The sequence below is a fragment of the Pollachius pollachius genome (assembly GCF_949987615.1).
Source record: "Pollachius pollachius genome assembly, chromosome: 8".
Lineage (NCBI taxonomy): Eukaryota > Metazoa > Chordata > Actinopteri > Gadiformes > Gadidae > Pollachius > Pollachius pollachius.
In genome coordinates this window covers 2,905,522-2,929,445 of record NC_136941.1, presented here as the reverse complement: position 1 = coordinate 2,929,445, position 23,924 = coordinate 2,905,522, and the positions used below count along the sequence as shown (strand labels likewise).

Below are 23,924 nucleotides of genomic sequence, written 5' to 3'. Positions count from 1 at the left end.
ATTAGTCAATTTTCCTTTAGACAGTTGTATCCACATATACATCTTCAATGACCAGGCAAGGCTTCATAAGATCAGACGCTCCCAACAGTAGACAGTGGAGACACCGAGAATCGAACCCACAACCTCCGGGCTGGGAGTCCGGCGCCCTCACCACTCGACTACCTTCAGCTGGTGGGCGGGTCTCTGGGAGCGCTTCCGCCCTGTTCCTTCCTCCTTGCAGGGCCAGTAGCCGGGATTGCTACCGCTGGACGTGGTTCCTGAAGGGTCCGAGGGGCTACCAGACATGGTGGATTTAGGACCCCGCTACAAGTAAGAACCTCTCCCGGTCTTCGACGCCTTGGTTTGTGGGTTGCGCGATGCGGAAGGTCGGTGCCCGGCGGCTCGCCAGCCTAGGCAACAATAGGACCTTCGATAACCGTCCTTCGGTAACCGCTCGGATCTTCAATGTTCGGAAGGCATTTGCAGATTGAATGCAATTGATATCGTATCTTCATTATCACTATATATGAATATTATTATCGTCTATATACCGTTGTGAGGGGTTGATAAGCGAGCGTGTCTAAGAAGCGGTATTAAAGCCGCGTCCCGACCAACTGACGGCCATGGTGCTCTCGCCGCCATTCTGACGGCGGAAGGCTCTACAGTTAACACAGCTACACCAAAGACTCACACACTAGGACAGTGTGTGAGCCTTGTTGGGCGTTCAACCGGGCGTTCAACCGGGAGCTGTGCACCGGTGGAAGGGTTTTTTCTACGTGTCGTATCGGTGGGGGACGGGCGATCTCCGTTACGTAACCGGAGAAGGAGGCGGGAACGAGACCTAGGCGTAACCGGAGGAGGCGGGACCTAAACCGTAACCGGGGGACACGGGACTGTACGTAGTCGATCTCCCAGGTTCCAGCGTCAGATCCAGAAGTACAGCAGCAGCTCGTGTCGACACAGCTCGGGGACTTTACGGACAGGACAGTCACCCTAGCATATCAGTTGGTGTTGCTTTCGCCGTGCTTTGGTAAGATAACCTCCCTCTATTCTCCCCGTAGGACGGTAGACACTGCGTGGCGCTCCGTGGAGACGTATTGTCATAGCTGACCGCGGAGTTAACACATGTGTGTGTGTGTTCGGGATTAGAGTCGAGTGGAGGTGGGAGTACCTTCCAGGTCTTTCTGGACCCCCCCCCCCCCCCCCCCCCCGACTGGTCGTGGTTGCCTAGGTGACGGGGCTCTGGGCCGTGTCGGTCACTAGCAACTCGTCCCGCGAACTCAGATTAATTACATGATGGGGGGGCTGTCCCACAAAGGGACCCCGCTTCTCACACCGCCGAGAAGTATGGTGATTCCTAGAGGGTCGCTTGTGTGTTTACGTGTGTTATTGTGTGTGTTTGTGTCAGTGTATGTTTGTGTGTTGGTTTGTGTGTCTGTTAGTGCGTGTGTCGTTACTGTGTGTGTGTGTGTGTTTGTGTGTGGGTTATGTAGTACAGGGGGGCGCTCTGACCACGTGTCCGTGGTCAGAGCCGTGTGTCCAACATGTGGCTGTTGTAAGCATCATGTTTACGGATCCTCTAGTTTGGACTGATAGCCTGTCGGACCCTTAACGAGAAAGAAAGAAAGAAAGAAAATATGAGTTTAGCGACGGGTTGCGACTTTCATATAAATAACGATGATGTATTTTATATTTATGGAAGAGAATGAGAGCCGAGAGTCAGACGCGTTCCATTGTATGTTGTTATGGGGCTTCACGTGAATTATGCATTTGCATGGAGTTTCCACGCTGTCATACATAAGTGCTTATTTTATTACGCCCACGACGCCTTTTTCATAATAAAGGTCAGTTCAGTTGAACCCCACGCACACCCACACACCTTTCACCTGCGTATGAGTTTAAGCGTCCCTTTGCGGTGTGTGTGTGTGTGTGTGTGTGTGTGTGTGTCAGAGAAAATCTGTGTCAGAGATGAAGGTGTGTGTGGGAGTTTGGCGTGATGTTAATGATAGTCTTGCGATGAGTACAATGGCAGGAATGTATTGAATGTCAGGTAGGGGAGGTTGTGTTTGAGGGTTTGGTGCGGATCAAGCATTGTCCTCCATGTGTTGCATCGTGTGTCGCCGTGCTTGTATCTGTGGTTTACTGCTTGCCGTTCACAATACATGCAGGGTGTTGATTCAAGCAGCATTTATCAAGAGCCGTTGTGTATGTTTTTTTTTATGGGTTAGACTTATTTATAACTTAGCAGAACATAAAATGGGTCCTCAGTTCCATTAATGTATAATATCGCCTAGATATGAATATTAATGGCGCCTTGTGTTTATTTATGTTTAATATTCTACAACAGTCATCAGGAGTTGAGACCCCTTTGTTTGGAGAGGTTGGGGGGGGGGGGGTGTTGTCTGGAGGTACAAGATAACCCCCAAGGTGACAGGGTGAAGTCCACACACACGCAAACTCACTATGGTCTAGTTACTCATGGCCATCTGCTCTATATGTAACGGTCCAATTAAAGAGATGAACTCTGACCCCAACTGTCCACATTTGTACAGCACACACACACACAAGCGCGCGCACACACACACACACGATGTATACTGTCCAACTCCCAAAGTGTTTTCATTGGTTCTCAACACCGTCTGTCTCCGCAGGCCGTGAGCTGATTGGTCGGCTCCGTGTCGGTCGACGCCCACCCCACCTCGTCTCTCGTGTGAGGAGGAACCAGCAGGGGTCTACCATGTTGGTCTGACCCCCCCCCCCCCCCCCCCCCCCAATTCCCCGCACAGCGAGTCAGTACCCCCAGCTCAAGGACCACCCCCCCTCCTTCGTCAGAGCGCCACCATGGCGCAACTGGACCCCGCCCACCCCCTCTCCCAGAACCGCGAGCTGGTGCTTTTCTACATCACGCACAAGCTGGCCCAGAAGAACTTCCCCCTCAACCACCTCACACTGCCGGCCACGCCCCCAAATCGGACTGAGGTGGGCGGGGCCGCACCGGGCCTCGCCCGCATCCCCGCGCCGCACGCCAACGGCACGCCGAACGGCACCACCCTTGCCGTCGCCGCCGCCGCCCCTCCCCCGTCTCCCCCGCCCGCCGTGTCTCCGCTGCGCCGGCAGTCGTCCGCGGAGACGGCCGCCATGGAGGCGGTGAAGGAGGCGCTGCGGGACACGGCGGGCGAGTTCGAGCTGCGCTTCACGCGGGCCTTCAGCGACCTCTCCTCCCAGCTGCACATCACGCCGGCCACCGCCTACCAGAGCTTCGAGAGCGTCATGGACGAGGTGTTCCGCGACGGCGTCAACTGGGGCCGCGTGGTGGGCCTGTTTGCATTCGGCGGCGCCCTGTGCGTGGAGTGCGTGGAGAAGGAGATGAGCTCCCTGGTGGGGCGCATCGCCGAGTGGATGACGGTGTACCTGGACGTGCACATCCAGCCCTGGATCCAGGCACAGGGGGGATGGGTGAGTGTCGATCGATCACGTACACACAGAGCTCACAGAGGGCGGTCCGGCCGGGGAGATTAACTGGCTTTACTGGTCCGAACACGTCACTGCGGCGCTCGCTGTAGCTCTGTGACTCTCAACTCTCGGTCTCTGTATCTCTATCTATAGCTCACTGTGCCCTCACTCTGTGTCTCTGTGTCTATAGCTCACTCTCTGGATCTCTCACTCTGTCCCTGGATCTCTCACTCTGTCCCTGGATCTCTCACTCGGTCTCTGGATCTCTCACTCTGGCTCTGTATCTCTCACTCTGTCTCTGTATCTCTCACTCTGGCTCTGTATCTCTCTCTGTCTCTGTATCTCTCTCTGTCTCTGTATCTCTCTCTCTCTCTGTATCTCTCACCCTGTCTCTGTATCTCTCTCTGTCTCTGTATCTCTCTCTGTCTCTGTATCTCTCTCTGTCTCTGTATCTCTATCTCATTCTCTCTCTGTGTATCTCTCACTCTGGCTCTCTGTCTCTCACCCTCTATCTCTGTGTCTTTTTCTCTTTCTCTCTCTCTGTTCATCTGTACTTTCTGTCTCTGTCTTTGTCTTTCCGTCTGTCTGTCTCTCATTTCAAATTCTAATTCAATTCAAAGGGCTTTACCGGTTTGGGAAACAGAAATGACCAAAGGTCAAATAAGCTGTTAAAACATAAGACATTTAAATAGTCATAAACACATCAATAACTAGACTTGAAAAGGCGGTTCAATTTAACAGGAAGAGCATCTTGCCTGGGCATGCCTACGGCAGATAGTGTGTGTCTGTGTGTCAGTGTATTTATGTGTGTGTCTGCGTGCGTTTTATATATAGATATTTATATGCGTGTGTCTACGTCTATATGTGTGTGTCTATCTATATGTGTGCATTGAGGTCAATTCCTTTGTGACGTTGGGGGAGCAGGGAGGGGAGGGGCTGTTTATGTCGGCCTGGGTCGGAGGTCGATCCTGTCCTCTGATTGGGCTAGGCTATCAGAGGGCCAGCCCCTATTGGTCACAGGACAGCAGCACTGTTGTTTTCCATCGTCGGGCTGACATGGAGGGTTGTGTTGGACTGCAATGTGTACCCCACTCCGAGACCAAAGATGGCGGACAGAATAAAACATATTCTATCTTTATAATATGCAGATAATCCCTCCGGTTGGGAAACGGTTGATATCTTCGCAGAGTGGTTGACGGCGCCAGCGTCGGGGTATGAATGTGTGTGTGAATGTGATAATGAATGTGTGTGTGAATGCTGTGATGCTCTTATTGTAAAGCATTGAGCAGACACCTCAAATCTAGGATCGACTTTGTCTCGCTTCATATTTGCTTTCGGGCAAATCATATCATGTTGCTTGAGGCGGGTATGCAAGCAGGTAATTGGCCATTAACCAAATCGAATCTAGCTCCGCCCATTAAAGTTGTAGCATCAGCAAAGCGTCATTTCTATGCCGTCCATTTACCATATATAGTTCATGGCACAGTCCACCGCTATAAGCACATCGCCCTCAAACCACTTCTGTTCTCAGAAGGCACGGGCCCGACCGGGTTCCCAGAAACACGAGCACACTGACGTGGCCGGGCTGGGCTGTCGGTAGCACCTATTAGATCATTGGAAATATATGAAGTCATTACACTGAATTACCTAGGCAACGCACGCACACACACAACAAACTAGGGCTGGGCGATTAATCAAATTTTGATCTTGATTTCGATTTTAGCGTCAAACGATCACAAAATTAACATAATTTTTTATTTAATGTCTTAGAAAGGGCAGAACAGCTGGATACATATCTGTATATTATTTTAGATTGGAACATTTTCCTTTTGACCTTTTTGTGTATTTTTTTAATGCGAAATTTCAAAGTTCTCAGTTACAAAGTTTTTTTGGGAGAGACATGCTGAATAAATACATGTTTTCAGACTCAAAAATAATAGTTTGAATAGTCGTGATTTCAATATTGACAAAAATAAATGTGATTATGATTGTTCCCATAATCGAGCAGCCCTACAACAAACACTCCATCACGAAGCATCACACATTTCACATTTCGTCGGATGGAAGGTGTATCGGTGGATATATTGAGTGACCTTTGTCTAGGTCAAACCTGTACAACTTAATCAGGGCTCCAGCAGTCCTACTGTGTTTTAGCAGAACTCTCGAAGGGAGATTAAGTGTCCTTCTAGTTTCTACAGTGGCCAGTGTTGCTGTTGTTGCTCGCTGTAAACAGCCATTTTCCCAGCAAATATAAAGCAAAAGAAAATCAATCCTAGATTTGAGGTGCTATCAAGTCTTTAGGTCATTCGTCCAAAGGCTGATCTGCGGGACCAGTACGGCCTAGACCAGCCCACCTCCGTTTGGACCAGCGATGACCTGCGGTAACCTTCCAGTCATAGAGCTGTTCAGCTGAGCCTCCCAAGAGTGGCGTTTCATTCATGCTTTTTTAAAGGACGCCGTGTCCTCTTGAATGGTAACCCTGTGCTTTCTAAGATTGCGTGAATCTGATCGTTGGTTCAAGTGACTCAACACCGAAAGCGTTCCGCTTTCTTTGTTGGAGACATGCCCGCCGGATGTCCCCTGTCACTCACTTCCCCCTCTGTCGCCCGCGGCCTCGCTCACTTCCTCTCCTCGTCAGCCCCCCGTCTGTCTTGTTGCGGTTGGAATTGGCTCTGTTGGCCCCGGGCCCAGAAGGCCGAGGGTCGAGAGGGCCGTCATACCGGCTTTTCCGATCTGCTTTCTTTGGACTGGTTTTTCCGATCGACTTTTCGGACCGATCATTGGGCGGACTTTTCTATCCGACCTTTCTAACCCGATGGTGAGGTTGTACGTTCCTTTTGTCCCGAAGAAGACCGACTTGTCGGACTGATCATTGGGCCGACTTTTCAAGGAGCCTAAAACGAGGTCGTCGGCTCCTTCAGTCCTGAAGCAGCCGACGACCTCGTCATTGGGTTAGAAAAGTCCATGTGATGTAGTGAACATGAACCCGTTCCGGGTTTTCGGGAGAGCCGTTAGGGTCAGATTTTCTCTCAGGTTCCCCGTTTTTAACACGGACGGAACGTGACACATTAGACATTATTGGGTAGTTTAATGGGTGCCCAGCTCCTTGTAACTGGAGTGCTGCGTTGATGTAAAAATACAGCTGTCGTGGGACACACACACACACACACACACACACACACACACACACACACACACACACACACACACACACACACACACACACACACACACACACACACACACACTACGAGCAGCACATCCAGGCTGAAGGTGAACCCAGACATTGATCTGTAACACTACGTGTTGACTCATGTTATATGTTAAATGAAGTGACACAGCCCCTCTGCCTTCTGTGGAGGCACTGTCTTTCTGGTCCTGGAGTTTGTTTTTACTTTTGTCCCCTATAGAAGCGAACTGTAGTTCCGGTGGAAACGGGCCTATCCCAACGTAGTCCACTGTGTGTCTGTTTGGTCTGCAGTAGAGCTGGACTGAGCATCCACAGCACCACACCGTTGGAGGAAAACCTCCATGCATCAGTTAGGGAGAGTTCGCACCAGCAAATGTCACACTCACGGCGGAGACAAAGCAACAAGCCTCAACCAAATTTAGCATTTACTCGTCTCTGAGAAGTTCTCAACAGCTGATTTTGTTTACAATTTTATAAACGTTCAAATTTTTCTACAAAAATCCCAGAGGTCCGAACCTCGGTGACCTCGTAGCTGGCCACCGGCATGGTGCTGAAGCAGGCTGAGATGGATGTGTGTGTGGGGCCATGCAGGGCGTTCAGTATGTCACCCCACAGACACCCTGTTGGTACAGCCGTGTCTCAGTGTTACAGTGGGGCTTGAGACGTGCTTAAATTCGTGCTCTTCAATGTAGAAGGATGTTACACTGCAGTTACGGCTGGACAAAGTACCGGACACTGGGCAAACCACAATCCCAGCCATTCATAAACGGGGAATTTCATTAAGGTTTGGAATTCAAGTAATGGCAATCAGTGAATTGCGATTGTGAATGTGTGTCTGAACAGAGCGGGTTTCTCCTCGTCAATGGTTGTGTGACTCCGCTATCTTATCTCAGTTTAATTTGTAAGGAGTTAACCAAACCAGTCATCCGAGCTTTGATTGTGCAGTGAAGCACTTTTTCTGACCTTTGGATGCAAGTGGGCGGCGTGCGTGGCAGAGATAGAATAGTAGCCAAGCAGGGTAGCAGAAGGCCATGGTGAGCTGGTTAGCCCGCTAACCGGTGGCTGTGAAACGAAGGGACCCCCCCCCAATGCTGTTGTCTCCGCAAGGAGCGGGGGTTTATGATAAAGGCACACGCATGTTTTTCCCTTGTGGTTTGTAATACATTCATCTGTCGCCTTGTTCTCGCTATGTCCCGCTGTGGCCTTCTGCATCATCATTACTTTCTGTCTCTGTTCTCTACCTCTTTCTGTCTCTGTCTCTGTCACTCTACCGCTCTCGCTCTCGCTCCCGCTCCCGCTCTCGCTCTCGCTCTCGATCTCGGTCTCGCTCTCTGTCTCTGTCACTCTATCTCTGTCTCTGTCTCTGTCTCTGTCTCTGTCTCTGTCTCTGTCTCTGTCTCTGTCTCTGTCACTCTATCTCTGTCTCTGTCTCTGTCTCTGTCTCTGTCTCTGTCACTCTATCTCTGTCTCTGTCACTCTGTCTCTGTCTCTGTCACTCTGTCTTTGTCTTTGTCTTTGTCTCTGTCTCTGTCTCTGTCTCTGTCACTCTATCTCTGTCTCTGTCTCTGTCTCTGTCTCTGTCTCTGTCTCTGTCACTCTATCTCTGTCTCTGTCTCTGTCTCTGTCTCTGTCTCTGTCACTCTATCTCTGTCTCTGTCACTCTGTCTCTGTCTCTGTCACTCTGTCTTTGTCTTTGTCTTTGTCTCTGTCTCTGTCTCTGTCTCTGTCACTCTATCTCTGTCTCTGTCTCTGTCTCTGTCTCTGTCACTCTATCTCTGTCTCTGTCACTCTGTCTCTGTCTCTGTCACTCTGTCTCTGTCTCTGTCTCTGTCTCTGTCTTTGTCTTTGTCTTTGTCTCTGTCTCTGTCTCTGTCTCTGTCACTCTGTCTCTGTCTCTGTCTCTGTCTCTGTCTCTGTCTCTGTCTCTGTCTTTGTCTCTGTCTCTGTCTCTGTCACTCTATCTCTGTCTCTGTCACTCTGTCTCTGTCTCTGTCTCTGTCTCTGTCTTTGTCTCTGTCTCTGTCTCTGTCTCTGTCACTCTATCTCTGTCTCTGTCACTCTGTCTCTGTCTCTGTCTCTGTCTCTGTCTCTGTCTTTGTCTCTGTCTCTGTCTCTGTCTCTGTCTCTGTCTCTGTCTCTGTCTTTGTCTCTGTCTCTGTCTCTCTGTCTGGAAACGAGGACAGAGGTCCACCTCATTCTGCCTCTCCTCTTCCCATCACCTCCTCTTGCACTCCACACCCTCCTCTTCCTCGCCCAACCTCCTCCTCCTCTTCTTCCTCCCATTCCTCTCCCCCATCCCCTTCTCCTCCTCCTCCTCCTCCTCTTCCCCATCTCCCCCTCACCCCTCCTGGTGATGTAGTCTCCCCCAGCAATTGATGTAGTCTTCCTCACCCCTCCTGGTGGGGGTAGTCGCCCCTCTTCCTCACCCCTCCTGGTGGGGGTAGTCGCCCCTCTTCCTCACCCCTCCTGGTGGGGGTAGTCGCCCCTCTTCCTCACCCTTCCTGGTGGGGGCAGTCGCCCCTCCTCCTCACCCCTCCCGGTGGGTGTAGCCTCCCCCAGGCGTCTCCCCCACCCTATCAGCGTGTGATATTGCGGACGCTGGATCTCATATCGGGCATACCGAGGGCTCCGGGGACAAGGAGAAACAGGGGCCACCTAATAACGCTGCTTAATGTTATCTCCCCCCCCCCCCCCCCCCAGCAGCGATGGAGGTGATTACTCTTTAGAGATTGAGGCGCTGGGAGGAGCGGGTGGGGGGCGGGATGTTAGCAGGGTTATTACCAATTACAGATGACTGATGTCTCGACACGCCTCTGGAGTCCCCGTTTTTTTCCGTCTTCCTCTTCTTCTCCTCTTTATTCTGGCGCGGACCTCATAAAGACCGAACCTCGTTTAGAGACTCGGATGGTGGGGGGGAGGTTAGATTGCAGCCTTAAATATGATAACTGTGTGTGTGTGTGTGTGTGTGTGTGTTTGTGTGTGTGTGTGTGTGTGTGTGTGTGTGTGTGTGTGTGTGTGTGTGTGTGTGTGTGTGTGTGTGTGTGTGTGTGTGTGTGCGTGCGCTCCCAGACGGCAGCTACAGTTGGCGGTTGGAGCGACCAGACTTGTTGTGATGGGGGAGGGGGGGAGGGGAAAACACCTGAGCTTCCCGCTCCCCTTATTTACTCATGAGCTAATTGTGAATCTCACACACAGATACACACTCTCTCTGGGTCTCTCTGCCTCTCAGTGGGTCTCTCTCTCCTTCTCTCTCGGTCTCCTTCTCTCCCTCTCTCGTGGGTCTCACCCTCCCTCGTGTGTCTCTCTCTCCTTCTCTCTGGGAATCTCCCTCTCTCTGGGTCTCTCTCTCCGTCTCTCTGGGTATCTCCCTCTCTCTGGGTCTCTCTCTCCCTCTCTCTGGGTCTCTCACTCTCTCTGGGTCTCTCACTCTCTCTGGGTCTCTCTTTCCCTCTCTCTGGATATCTCCCTGTCTCTGGGTCTCTCTCTCCCTCTCTCTGGGTCTCTCACTCTCTCTGGGTCTCTCACTCTCTCTGGGTCTCTCTCTCCCTCTCTCTGGGTCTCTCACTCTCTCCGTGGGTCCCTCTCCCTCTCTCTCTGGGTCTCTCTCTCCCTCTCTCTGAGTCTCTCACTCTCTCCGTGGGTCTCTCTCTCCCTCTCCCTCTCTCTCTGGGTCTCTCTCTCCCTCTCTCTCTGGCTCTCTATCTCCCTCTCTCTCATTAACATGCTGGTAGGGTATGCAGTTAAATCCTGACCTGTCTGTCAAGGCTCAGGTCCAATAGGAATCAATTCCCTGTGGAGTAATTCAGCCCGCCCCCCTCCATCCATCTCTCTCTCTTCCTCCTCCACTCTTCCCCCCCCCCCCGATCCATTTGTCACCCTTTGCTTTTTCTGCTTTCATTAATCTCTCCTTCTCCCTGTCTCTTCCTCTCTCTCCCTGTCTCTTCCTCTCTCTCCCTGTCTCTTCCTCTCTCTCTATGTCTCTCTGCCGCTCTGTTTCTCTGCCTCTTCCTCATTCCTTCTCTGTTTCTCTGTCTCTTTCTACGTCTCTCTGCCTCTGTTTCTCTGTCTCACTGTCTCTGTCTCTGACACCCAGACAGACATGATGGATGGAGAGAGAGAGAGTTGCCCCATCACTCCTCTCTCCTCCAGCCTGAGTCTCCCCCCCTCCCCTCTTTGTGAGGAGCTGTTCCTGGCCCTGGCTCGGGGGGGGGGGAGGCATGGCCACATGTCTCCTCTCCCATCCCCCCTCTTGCCCTTATCAATGGCTTACGATCAATCAATAAACGCTTTCTCCTGCCATGGGTACCATCGATTATCCTCTTCTTCATCCTCATCTTCCTCTCTCCTCTCCTTCTTCTCTCTCACTCCACCTCTCTTCCTCATCAGCACCTCCCTCTCCTCCTCATCTCAACCTCCCTCTCCTCCTGATCTCCTTCTCAACTCCTCCTCCCTCTCCCCCTCATCTCCACTTCCCCCTTGTCCTCCTGTCTCCAGTCATGACTCCTCCCACTCGCAGCTCCCTGCCTTCCCAGGCGACCAATGGGCATGCAGCTCTGTGTCGCTATGTTTGTGTTGAGAATCCTTTGTCTGGGCACCGGACCTTCGTTACCTTTTTGTTTTCGTTGTAGATTGAAGGCTCGTGACAGACTGAGCGCGCTCAGTTAATGGGCTGGCGTGCGTGTGATGCATTGTGGGTCGTAACCTTTCGTTCTGCAGTGGCGAGCAGTGGGGGGGGGGGGGGGGAGCAGGCTAGCCATATGACCACCGATAACAAAGGACCGCACACACAATTAAACGTACACACACGTGCAAGCACACACTCACGCATACACACACGCATAATAATTGTAATGTGTGTCCAGCCACACCTGGTGTTTTATGCAGGATTAAATTCCTCTTTGAGCAGTAAAGTCAACACCATGAAATGGACACAATCGCCCAGACTTTATCTGATTTGCTGTTCTGTGCTAATACAAACACGCAAACACACACACACACACAAAAACACACACGCGTGTATGTTTACCATCAATGGAGATCAATGATGTGGCTTTTGTGGGTGCTTCACCACTAAGTGCTTTGTGTGTGATGCTAACTGGGTTTATGGGGAACACCATGCTAGATTTCTTTATGAGCTACCGTTAAGCCAACTGCTTCACGGGGACTGAGACCACTATGCTACCTGGATTTATAGGGACTGGTTTAGAAACACTAGCGGGCTTCATGGAGATTTATCCAGCAACGCTGTGTGTGTGTGTGTGTGTGTGTGTGTGTGTGTGTGTGTGTGTGTGTGTGTGTGTGTGTGTGTGTGTGTGTGTGTGTGTGTGTGTGTGTGTGTGTGTGTGTGTGTGTCAGTGTCAGAAGGATGACAGCCAACAGATGATTCTGTCGCCTCTGGTTCCGCAAGGACCACTCCTACTGACAAGCTGCGTCTGTGTGCGCTAATAAAACCCCACTCTGTGACAGCGACTCTGACGGTTTAGTCTAGCTTTGCTGATGGATTCCACACACACACACACACACACACACACACACACACACACACACACACACACACACACACACACACACACACACACACACACACACCCCTCCGGCGATGGCTAGCAGTCTGGCAGGAGGGAGTGTAGAGCCTCACCAGCCCACAGGTGACAGAGACTTCAGCTGTGTGACTCAGCAGTATGTCCATCTGTCCCCCAGGTGAGGCTGCGGTGCGTGTGTCCGTCTGTCTGTGTGGTCTACCACGTGTGTGGGGTTGTGTTTCCCCGTCGAGACGACGTGACAACCCCTCCTCTTCATCAACTACATTATTCTATTTTCCTCCCTCTCGCTCTTCCACCCATGCCTTTTCCCTTCACCATTATCGCCATGTTCTCCGTCTCGCTCTCTCCCTCTCAGTCCCTCTCACCTCCCTGTTGTCTTCCACTCCGTCTCTCACCCTCTCACTCCTCTCGCTCCCTCTCAGTCCCTCTCACCTCCCTGTTGTCTTCCACTCCGTCTCTCACCCTCTCACTCCTCTCGCTCCCTCTCAGTCCCTCTCACCTCCCTGTTGTCTTCCACTCTGTCTCTCACCCTCTCACTCCTCTCACCTCCCTGTTGTCTTCCACTCCATCTCTCACCCTCTCACTCCTCTCTCTCCCTCTCAGTCCCTCTCACCTCCCTGTTGTCTTCCACTCTGTCTCTCACCCTCTCACTCCTCTCAGTCCCTCTCACCTCCCTGTTGTCTTCCACTCCGTCTCTCACCCTCTCACTCCTCTCAGTCCCTCTCACCTCCCTGTTGTCTTCCACTCCGTCTCTCACCCTCTCACTCCTCTCTCTCCCTCTCAGTCCCTCTCACCTCCCTGTTGTCTTCCACTCTGTCTCTCACCCTCTCACTCCTCTCAGTCCCTCTCACCTCCCTGTTGTCTTCCACTCCGTCTCTCACCCTCTCACTCCTCTCAGTCCCTCTCACCTCCCTGTTGTCTTCCACTCCATCTCTCACCCTCTCACTCCTCTCTCTCCCTCTCAGTCCCTCTCACCTCCCTCTCTCATCAATCCCTCCCCTTTTCTCCAGTCTCTTTCGCTCTTATTTAAGTTAAGGTAGAAATTAAGGTAGGGTATAAGTTAAGGTAAGGTATAAGTTAATGTAGGGTATAAATTAAGGAAAGGTATAAGATAAGTTAAGGTAATACTTATCGATTCATAGATCCTGGGGACAGAGCAGCAAGTAGAGGTCAGTAGTTGAAGAATACAAAAATAGAAGATTATTATTTTTTTAAGTTTCTCCAATTAAATTTAAACTACAAAATAATATACAGAATATATGTCTCTATACCCTCCTAGTATTAAAAGTGAAGCTATAATCTTGACCTGGGAGATCTTTGCCGGATATCCAATGAGGTAATGTGCAGGATTAGAGTGAGTAAGTCTGCTTCCAGGAACTTGGATTGGATCAGTAGATGAGATGAGATCTGGATGATGATGATGATGAGGCTGACAACCAATCGGTCAAATCACCCTGATCCTGGGATGTAGTTCATTATTCACACGCACAACACACACTCACACAACACAAACACCCCTTGTGATCTTTGAGTGGTCTTCACTCGGGATGACATCATTGCCCTGTGATGATATCACTTTGGGGGCCAAAGGTTTTTAGAAGTTTCAACACACACACACACACACACACAGTGACCCCCTCCTTCCTCCCGGTCTGATGCTAATGACTGTCGGACCCCTCGATCACGCTGTGTTGTGTAATGGATTGATGTCTTGTGTCGATCCGGTGATGCGTGTGTGTGTTTGCTCATGGGTCTCTGGCAGTAGTCCGGTTCTGGGTCTACTGCCCCGGGCAGCTGGTCAGGAGGAGGCCAGTCAGAGACTGTGGCCGGGCGGGAACGCTATCAGATAGAAACAACGACAAACACCAACTGTATCTGTGGAGCACTTTAAAAACACAGTTGACAACAGTGTTGTAACGAGCAACAGTCACACACACACACACACACACACACACACACACACACACACACACACACACACACACACACACACAGCGGCCATTTGCCGCTCGGCTCGGGGCCGTAAGCGAGGTCACCGGGGGGCCAGCCTGAGTTCCGCTTTCCCTGATAATCCCCCTGGTTTGCTTTCATTCCCCCCCACCCGCCAACCATAGAAACGATACTGGCGGTCTTGCCTGGATGTGACTCAGCATTCTGTGTGTGTGTGTGCGTGTGTGTGTGTGCGAGCATGTCTGTGTTTGTGTGTGTGTGTGTGTGTGTGTGTCCTTATTCTGGACGTCACTGGTTCAATGTGGATTGATTCGCTTTCTAAACAATCTCACATGCGCACACACGCCCCCACACACACACAGTGCTGCATGGGCACATTTTTGTGTGTACTTGTGTTGTGTGTGTGTGTGTGTGTTTGTGTGTGTTGTCAGCATCGTCCAATCAGAAGCCGGAACAGGCCTCTATGAGCATTGTTCTGGAACCGTTGGTGTTTGTTAAGGTTAGATAACGGTTTGATGTGGTAACGGTTGAGCCACCTTTCTGGGAGAGCATTGCATCATGGGTAGTAATCACTTCCAGTAAAGTGTGTCAGTGTGTGTTTCAGAAGCGTGACCCGGTCCAGATCAATGTGTTCACTAAGAGGCACTGGGGGAAAGACTTGACGATTGTAATGATCGGAAACCTGAGTTTCAGCAGGGGGGAGGCTTGTGGCTCTGCCCAGATCCACTGATCCCTGTCACTGAGACTCTGTGTTCTCTGTTTGCGACACTTCCCATCCGGGGGTTGAGTCAGGGCCCAGCCGGTCAGTCCCTCTCGTCTCTGTGGCAGTCTGTGTTCTGACGGGCCTGACTCACTGAGACGCCATCTTGGTTCTAACGGGCCATATTCACGGAGCCGCCATCTTAGTTCTAACGGGCCATATTCACTGAGCCGCCAACTTGGTTCTAACGGGCCATATTCACTGAGCCGCCATCTTGGTTCTAACGGGCCATATTCACTGAGCCACCATCTTGGTTCTTACAGCCTTATTCAGCGAGCCGCCATCTTGGTTCTAACCGGTCATATTCAGCGAGCCGCCGTCTTGGTTCTGATGGGCTTATTCACTGAGCCACCATCTTGGTTCTAACAGCCTTATTCAGCGAGCCGCCATCTTGATTCTAACGGGCCTTATTCAGCGAGCCGCCATCTTGATTCTAACTGCTAGCTGGCTGGGGGAACTGGATGACGCATTTTGTTTAGCTAGTTGCGTATTTGTGTAGTTATCTTTCAGATAACTTTGTGCGTGCAAGCTTGTTTGTGGCTGTGTGTGCTTCATAGACCGTATCAAGTACAGACCATGAGGTGCATGCTAAATTACCCCCATGTAATGTGTGCGGTGTCTGCTTTCTGCTTTAAGGAGGCCTTGTGGAGAAAACAAACAAACACTGACTTGTTCCAATGATAGCATCTGTTACCTAGCTGGAGTTAAGCTATCTGCAGTTAGCCTGCATGTATACATCGATACAGGCTGTTAAAGCGATCTGCTATAGCGGTAAAGCTAACCGATGTTAGCTAGTTGTGGTCATTGACGTTGGCTCACTGGAGTAAAGCTGTCTACATGGTTAGCTGGCCAGTGTTAAGCTTGTCTGCCTGGTTAGCTATACAGTGTTAAGCTAGTCTGCGTGGTAAGCTAGCCAGTGTTAAGCTAGTCTGAGTGAGCTAGCTTGCCAGTGTGAGGCTAGTCTGCGTGGGCTAGCTAGCCAGTGTGAAGCTAGTCTGCGTAGTTAGCTGGCCAGTGTGACGCTAGTCTGCGTGGGCTAGCCTGCCAGTGTGAAGCTAGTCTGCGTGGGCTAGCTTGCCAGTGTGAGGCTAGTCTGCGTGGGCTAGCCAGCCAGTATGAAGCTAGTCTGCGTGGGCTAGCTAGCCAGTGTGAAGCTAGTCTGCGTGGGCTAGCTAGCCAGTGTGAAGCTAGTCTGCGTGGGCTAGCTAGCCAGTGTGAAGCTAGTTCGCGTGGGCTAGCGAGGCAGCTGACCTGGAGCGTGACATCACATTCTGTTTGCTCAATCTGAGCATCCCCGATTGGTGGGACGGGCATGGTAACCATAACAACAGACGGGGACTGCATCATCGAGGAGGATGGAGGGAGTCGTAGAGATATTAAAATGATGCCAGTCTTATGCTGCACATAATGTTATACTGTGACGGATGAAGTCTGTCCATTCCCTTTGCTCTTTAATCACCTTCATGAACCCACTTTTGTTTAATAAAATCAGAGTGGAATGTAAGTTACATTTATAATGAGGAACCATCACGATCTGATGGTGAACGACAAATCGAAGACCACCATAAGCCCCCCCTCCATGACATAACACGACACAACACAAAGAAAACACAACACAGCATGACACATCACAAAGACAACAAACGGTGGTCATCTCTTTGGGGGGCCACCACCACCACCACCACCCCAGTAGCATGCCCAGACATGTTCACTGCTTTTGGGCCCGGCCTCCCCCCCCCCCCCCCCCCCCCCCCCACCCACATTCTTCCACGTCCTGCAGGGAGGGGGGAGCACACCCATTGGTGACACATCTGTGTGTTTTGTGTGTGTGTGTGTTGTGTGTGTGTGTGTGTGTGTGTGCGCTAGTGAGTCATTTACATGTCATGTCATTTAGTAGCGGGTAAGGGGTTAGACAGTACAGAGACAGGTCATTAAGGAGCAGGTAGGGGTTAGACAGTACAGAGACAGGTCATTAAGGAGCAGGTAGGGGTTAGACAGTAAAGAGACAGGTCATTAAGGAGCAGGTAGGGGTTAGACAGTACAGAGACAGGTCATTAAGGAGCAGGTAGGGGTTAGACAGTAAAGAGACAGGTCATTAAGGAGCAGGTAGGGGTTAGACAGTACATAGACGGGTCATTATGGCGCAGGTAGGGGTTGGGGGTTAATCTTGCTCTAGAATGCCTAAAGGTTAAACTATGGACACTTGGGATCTAACCCAGAACCTTTTGGCTGAGAGTCAAACACCCTCACCACTGGTTGTTTATTTCCGTGCGTCATTGGGAACGTACCCGGACATATGGTAACTATGGTTGAGAAAACAGTGTTTCCATAGTTCCATGTTTTACAGTTGATGTAATCTAACATCAACTTGAAGATTGAACGAAAGTGTTTCAGAATAGCTCTAGGCTTCCTTCCTCCTTCGCGCTCCCTCCCCACTGGGCGAGCTGCCAGGTCACGGTGATGCAGTCTTTTTCAACATCCTTTATTCATAAAAGCTGATGCTTCCTCCTTTGTCTTCTCTGGTGGCCAACTAGACTCAGCGCTAATGCTAACAGAGCTGACGCTAACAGAGCTGACGCTAACAGAGCTAACGCTAACCGAGCTAGTGCTAACAGAGCTGTTGCTGACAGAGCTGACGCTAACAGACCTGATGCTAACCAAGCTAATGATAAACCGAGCTGACGCTAACAGAGCTGACGTTAACCAAGCTAACGCTAACAGAGCTGATGCCAACAGAGCTAATGCTAACAGCTAACGCTAACAGAGCTAACTCTATAGGCCCCCACTACAGGGCTGGTTGTGGTCTGGTTCTGTCCTGTGGAGAGCCATGCGTCCCAACAGGCTCCATGTGACCCATGACCCGAGGTCCTTTCTGACCTCTGGAGACCTCATGAGTCACAGGGCTTGGGTCGGTGTCCGCACTCACGTCCTCCGATTCTCTGTAGCTCCGGTCACATGTTGACGCCTCCGAGTCACATGGTTTATGTCCTGGAACATGGACGCTGCTGATGAGGTCACTTCCCCTGGAATGTTCCAATCTGCCTCACTGTGGAATGCTGCTCACTCAACTTCTCTCACTCTCTCTCTCTCTCTCACTTCGCACTGTAAACAAGGAGCTGGATCAGGATTCTTATCCAGATTGAACTTCGCTCTGTTCACACTGTGTTCACTTCACACTGTGTACAAGGAGCTGGATCCGGACTCAGATCCAGATTTAACTACTCTCTGTTCACACTGTGTTCACTTCACACTGTGTACAAGGAGCTGGATCCGGACTCAGATCCAGATTTAACTACTCTCTGTTCACACTGTGTTCACTTCACACTGTGTACAAGGAGCTTGATCAGGACTCGGATCCAGATTTAACTACTCTCTGTTCACACTTTTTAAAAGGAGCTGGATCAGGATTCAGATCCAGACTGAACTACTCTCTGTTCACACTTTTTACAAGGAGCTGGATCAGGATTCAGATCCAGATGGAACAACTCTCCGTTCACACTGTGTTCACACTGGATACAGATCAGGTTCAGTACCATGAACAGCCATCTCTCTGAGCCACTTCACATGTGGCAGTAGGTCTGACAACTAACCTGGAATTGAACCGATGGTTTCAGTGGCGTTGCATAATAATCAGTCAATCCAAAACACCCACGCACCCTCCTGTCTGCTGACACATGATGCCTGGCAGTGATAGCAGGTCATGGGGGAGCAGAGTCAGATTTACGTCCCATGACGAGGAATGTAGAAGGACAGTGGTGGGAATGCAGTCTGAAGAGGTTAAAAGAGAGTAGGAGGGAGTGTTTCACAACATGACTCAAGGAATGCTCCTCTGGAATGAGACGCCCACGTTTCCTCAGCAACAAACACACGCCCTGTGGACCTCGCTGCTGGTCAGGGTTGATGTGCTACAAAGAAGGCTTTGTCGGGAGCACTCCGCGTCGTTGAGCATTAACTGTACTCTGACTGACTAAACACCATTTATACACTCGTCTTATGTTATGTCCACTGGCGCCTCCCGGTGGACACAAGGCCTACTCCACCATGTTATGGTTTCTACCAGGAAGGGGCGGGTTCTATTGTGAACCGCAGCCAACTGGGTCAAAGATTGCTGAGGCTCAAATCTCTTGTTCTTTGCTGGAAGCTATGCAGTGTTTTGAAACGTGTAGAATATGAAAACATGTTTTGAGTGAAGTACATGTTTCTCGCCATGCGTTTGATGGTGGTTTGGTAATTCCCATGATAATAACAAACTGTCGGGTAATTCCTGTGAGAACTGGGGAGGGTACGGCTGGCCTGTTGCTCGTGGTCTGTCACCATGGTAACCCGAAGATGAGTGAGACTAGACCTTTACAGGGAATCCACCCTGTGTGTGTGTTTGTGTGTGTGTTGCTAGCTATCACATAGTGCATTGGTTTTAAAGGTTGCTCTGTCATTCTGTCGGTCAGTTTAAGGGCAATATTGGCATGGAAAATGTACATTTACTCTGCAAAAATTCAGTGAATACATTAACACTATCTAAACTATGTAAAAATGTATAGACGGAGGAGAATTCTCAACTACGGGGTTACGGGAAAGTGTAAAGATCAGAGTTAAAATTGCCAATTTCAAAGATAGGTGTCATATGAACTCTATTACTCTTTATTATACTCTAAATATATTTATTTATTTATTTATTTATTCCAACACCTCTCTTACTCACCTATTGTATGTTGTACGTTATTGCACTTAAAAATAATAATAAACAGGGAATTGTTAGTGCTTGGCACATGGTTCTATGAACATCCTTACTGTACCGACAGCGATATGTTTTCTCTTTCTTCTGAAAAATGTACTTATTGTAGGTCGCTTTGGATAAAAGCGTCCAAATGCCCTAAATGTATTTAAATTGACTTTCTCCCTCTCTCCCTTCCTCCCTCCCCCTATCTTTCTCTCCAGGAGCGTTTCTCCGAGGTGTTTGGGAAGGACGCGGCGGCCGAGAGCCGGCGTTCCCAGGAGAGCTTCAGGAAGTGGCTCCTGGCGGGGATGACCCTGTTCACGGGAGTCGTGGTGGGGTCACTCTTCGCCCAGAAACGCCTCTGAACCCCACGATGAAGATGAAGACGAAGACCCCCACACCTCCATGTCCTGCACAACATAGTGCAAATGAAGGCTTTTATTTTGGCGTCTCATCCTCGCCACGCCCTCCTCTCTCGCCCGCGCCTTTATTTTGAAGAGCAGTTGACTTTGTTTTCTCCTGCTGTTGATTGGCTCTCATCGTTACCTCCGTCGCTGTTTGCTGGTGATGTCACACTCGACGGACTGAACCAGGAAGGGGAGGAGCCAACCCAGGAGGAGTAGGAGGGGCTTAATATGACAGGAGGGAGGTGGGGGCGCTAAAGGAGGAAGACTAGGAGTTCAGTAAGAAGATGAGGAGTGAGGAAAAGTAGCTGTTTGGGTCGTCCTTTCCCGCTTGCAGACCCCCGATGGGCACGATGACCCCTGACCCCCTGCTGATGTCAGGTGGAGGAGGCAGGAAGTGATGTCAGGGGGAGGAGGCAGGAAGTGATGTCAGGGGGAGGAGGGAGGGAGGAGGAGGGGACGATTCTATGTCGTTGACTTTTGATTTTAACTCCTTCTCACACGTTGTGCCCCAGTTTATACTTTTAACCTATTAATGCAACACTTTTCTTTCTTAAAAGACAAATTAATAAAAACTGTTTTGGCCAGGCCCTTTGTAACTGTAATTATGTGTTCCCCTTCCCCCTCCCCCATCCCTCTCCCCCGCTCACCCCCACCCCAGGGTAGTATTGTTTGTGCCATATAGATCACTTTCTGTTGGGGGGGGGGGGGGTTCTGGGTGGTGTAGTTTATGGGGCTGTTGTGATTAATTTCAGTCCCTGTCATCTGTGTTCACCATAAATCAGAAATCACCTGTTTCTCCCAGATGCAAGTTATAAGAACCTGGGTTATTAAATCTCTGTGTTCCCCCAGGGCTTGTTCGAAAACCCTCGTATGTCTATCTAGAGCTGGAGCTTTTATTTTGGAAGGCTTGAAGTTGGTCTGTTCGCTGCTTGCCATGTGTTTTTTTTCATTTTTATTGAAACATGCAGTACATATGCATGTACTGCGTGGTTGTCGATGGCCAAAGCTACTAGCGTGTCAGGCTAGCGCGGGGATCGTGGTGGTTACGGGCAGGGCACTTTTCCCAAAGTGAGGACTGCATCCTTGCTAGAACACTTCCCTGTTTATCGCGTACTATGGAGATGAGGCTAGAGTGCTGCCTAGCGTTTGTAGCGTTCAGAGTTTGGAACGACTTGCTAGTGTGGAAGCGCTTCCGCTTTTTAATACTGCTCCAGTGGTAAATATTTTAATTGTTGAAATTGTTATTGCCGACAGTAGTTTGTTTAAACACCTGCTACTTGCATATTAAAACAAATCAATCCATGCAAAATATAGCCTATCATTACGTTGCAAAAACGTTTGAAAAGAATCACACAGGTTAATATTTTGCATTTACATGATTAATCTATAAAAAGCAGTACGGAACAAAATATTTTTGAAAACGTTCAAAAACTTCACTTGTGTAAAGCAATGTGTATCGCTCTCCAGACGCAATTTGCGCAGCGTTTGAACGCAAAGGATTGTGGGTATCTTGGCTCGTTGAGGATCCATCGATGCATCCTCGAAAATCTCGGAATTCTCAAAAATAAAGGGCGCGAATTTCCGAGCGTTCTCAACATTGGAACAGCGCTTGTCGGCGTTCTATGACGTAGCGTCATTAAAAGGGCGGCCGTAGAGTATGCTTCCTTCACTATGGGAAACAGCCCCAGGACCACGGGGGCGTCTGGTCTACCCGGTCGCCCCAACTGTAGCTCTAGGAAGGACGTTGTAGCAGACACGTACAGTAGCCGGTAGGGGACCAAAAGCCAAGAGTGAACCAGGAAACGCAAGCGAATCCCTCTGGTTGAGGGGAAGAGAGGGGTTGTGTCAGTTGGGGTTCGTTTACTTTTAAAGGCCCTCTTCATTGACAAGTCAGCAATAAAGGGTGAAACCCTGTGTGATCTTTTAACATTTTCCTTGATATCATGTTTATCAAGAATTGCCACACACTTGAGTAAATGTAAGAAATCTCTGCGATCAGTAGCATAACCAGCACCAATTAAAGAATTAGCATAGCGGTTTGTAGCAAACTAATGGGAAATTAGCGACACAATGGCATGATTTCAGTCATTCGATCGGACCGATTTGTTTTGTATTTAATTATTTAATTTTCCAACTGGTGAATCTTCCTCTACCCCAGCAATCAATCACGTGGCTCCGCCACAGCTGGGGCACCTGCCTCTCTCACACACACACACACAAACACACACAGCAGATAAATCAGACGGCTCTGCTTCCTCTGGCAGCTCGTTAATGAGGAGGAGGAAGTCAGAACAGCTGAGGAAGAGGAGGATGAGGGGAGGCAGAAAGCCAGGGAGGCGGGGCAGTAGCGTGATTGACAGCGGCCCCCTCCCGTCCTCATGTAGAGCACTCGGAGGACAAACCGTCCTCCATGGATCTCAAATACCTTCTCCGATGTCTGCAGTCCACTCGCTACTGCATTTCCTTCACCACACACACAAACACAAACACACGTGCGCTTCTCAGTAACGTAACGCATGTAGTCCACACCGTCATTAACCTTCTAGGTCGCTGGTGCTCACTCTCAATTACAATTGTAATCACACACACCACTCATCTCTCCCAACCACCCCATCACCCTTGCTAACACCATTAACCTCCCTCCACCCCGTTATTATTTATATTTGTTTCCATGTCGTAGTACCCCCCCCCCTTCCCCTGTTGGGATGGAGCTCCCACCCGGCCCACTAGCTGAAGCCAAGGCCTTCTCAGAAGCATTCCAGTCCCGTATTAGATCTATTTTTCTACCGTAACCCCTCCCGGTGAAGACCCCCTAACCCTCCAACCCCCCAATCCTCACCCCTTACCCCCTTAACCCCCACCCGAAACAAGATCCACGGCTCCCCCATGTGGTCCAGATGAGGACCGCGCCATCCCCGACACTATATCCTAGTTATTGAAAGTGATTAGAGTAGCACGCTAGCGTAGCTTAGCAACATATTTAAGGTGAAACAAAAGAAAGAAGACAACGTGTGATGGCTTTGGAAAACATTATTTATATTCGTGTCAAAACGTTGAATACAGAATCTCAACGTCCCCCGTCCCTCGCTCGGACGTGATTCGTTTGTCTCCCTTGTTTAAAGTTTAGCGTTAACGGATGTTTCTGGCAGAAGGAGAATTAGCGTAGCAACAGATTAGCTTTAGAAGATGGTCCTGGTGTGTTGTAGTGAGAACAGGGCAGAGGTCAGAAACAATGCTACTGTCTGACTGTGTCTATCCAAATGCCATTTGTAATACTTTGAACTGCGATTAAAACCCAATAAAATACTGCTGGAGGTTGGACTGGATGGTTTGTTTTATAGTTTATTTCTGGTTGCGGTGTTTGGTGACCGGATGTGATTGATTCTGGTGGTCCCTGATTGGCTGACAGATTGATTGCCACGCACGCCTGACTGTTGAGACACTATTCATGTTTAACATGAATGGTCACATAATGGTATCTATATATTCTGCTAAAAGTTATTTACAACTGGATATTGTTCTGTAAATCTTGTTTCACATCTAAAATGAATAATGCATTTATTTGATGACGCCTGCAGCTGGAGAAGGACAAACCTCCAGGGTCTCAAAAAAATCAACATGCTCAGACTGCTTCTGCGACTAGTAATTGACAGCTGCCCAAACCAATCAGATGTGACTACTGTGAAGCCTCTATCAAGGTGTTATTGGAGAACAGTGTGGGAGTGTGGGATTTCTAGTGTAGAAAATGAAAATAGAAAGTCATGCGTGTGTTAGTAAATTTGAAGTCACAGAGTAAAATGCTTTAGGAGTTGCAACTTGTTTTGGTGTCCAAAAAACACAAGAGTTACCCCGGTTCTCAAATTTTTCATTGCAGATGCACAAAACCTATTCTACAAATCACAAATTTGGAAGCTCACTAAAACTCATA

The 23,924-nt window shown here is 49.8% G+C and overlaps 1 protein-coding gene across 2 annotated transcripts; it reads left to right on the top strand.

Moving 5' to 3' along the window:
• Positions 1-202: 202 nt before the first annotated feature.
• Positions 203-23,317, top strand: bcl2l1 (BCL2 like 1). Of its 2 annotated transcripts, none has more exons than XM_079741725.1 (3): positions 203-309; positions 2,631-3,435; positions 19,811-23,317. In XM_079741725.1, exons 2-3 carry the CDS (start codon positions 2,821-2,823, stop codon positions 19,952-19,954), a joined length of 759 nt encoding a protein of 252 aa, XP_079597851.1. In that variant the 5' UTR covers positions 203-309; positions 2,631-2,820; the 3' UTR covers positions 19,955-23,317. The 2 variants fall into 2 exon arrangements, with proteins under 2 accessions (XP_079597851.1, XP_079597852.1); XM_079741726.1 differs by lacking the exon at positions 203-309 and adding an exon at positions 868-1,009.
• Positions 23,318-23,924: the final 607 nt, after the last annotated feature.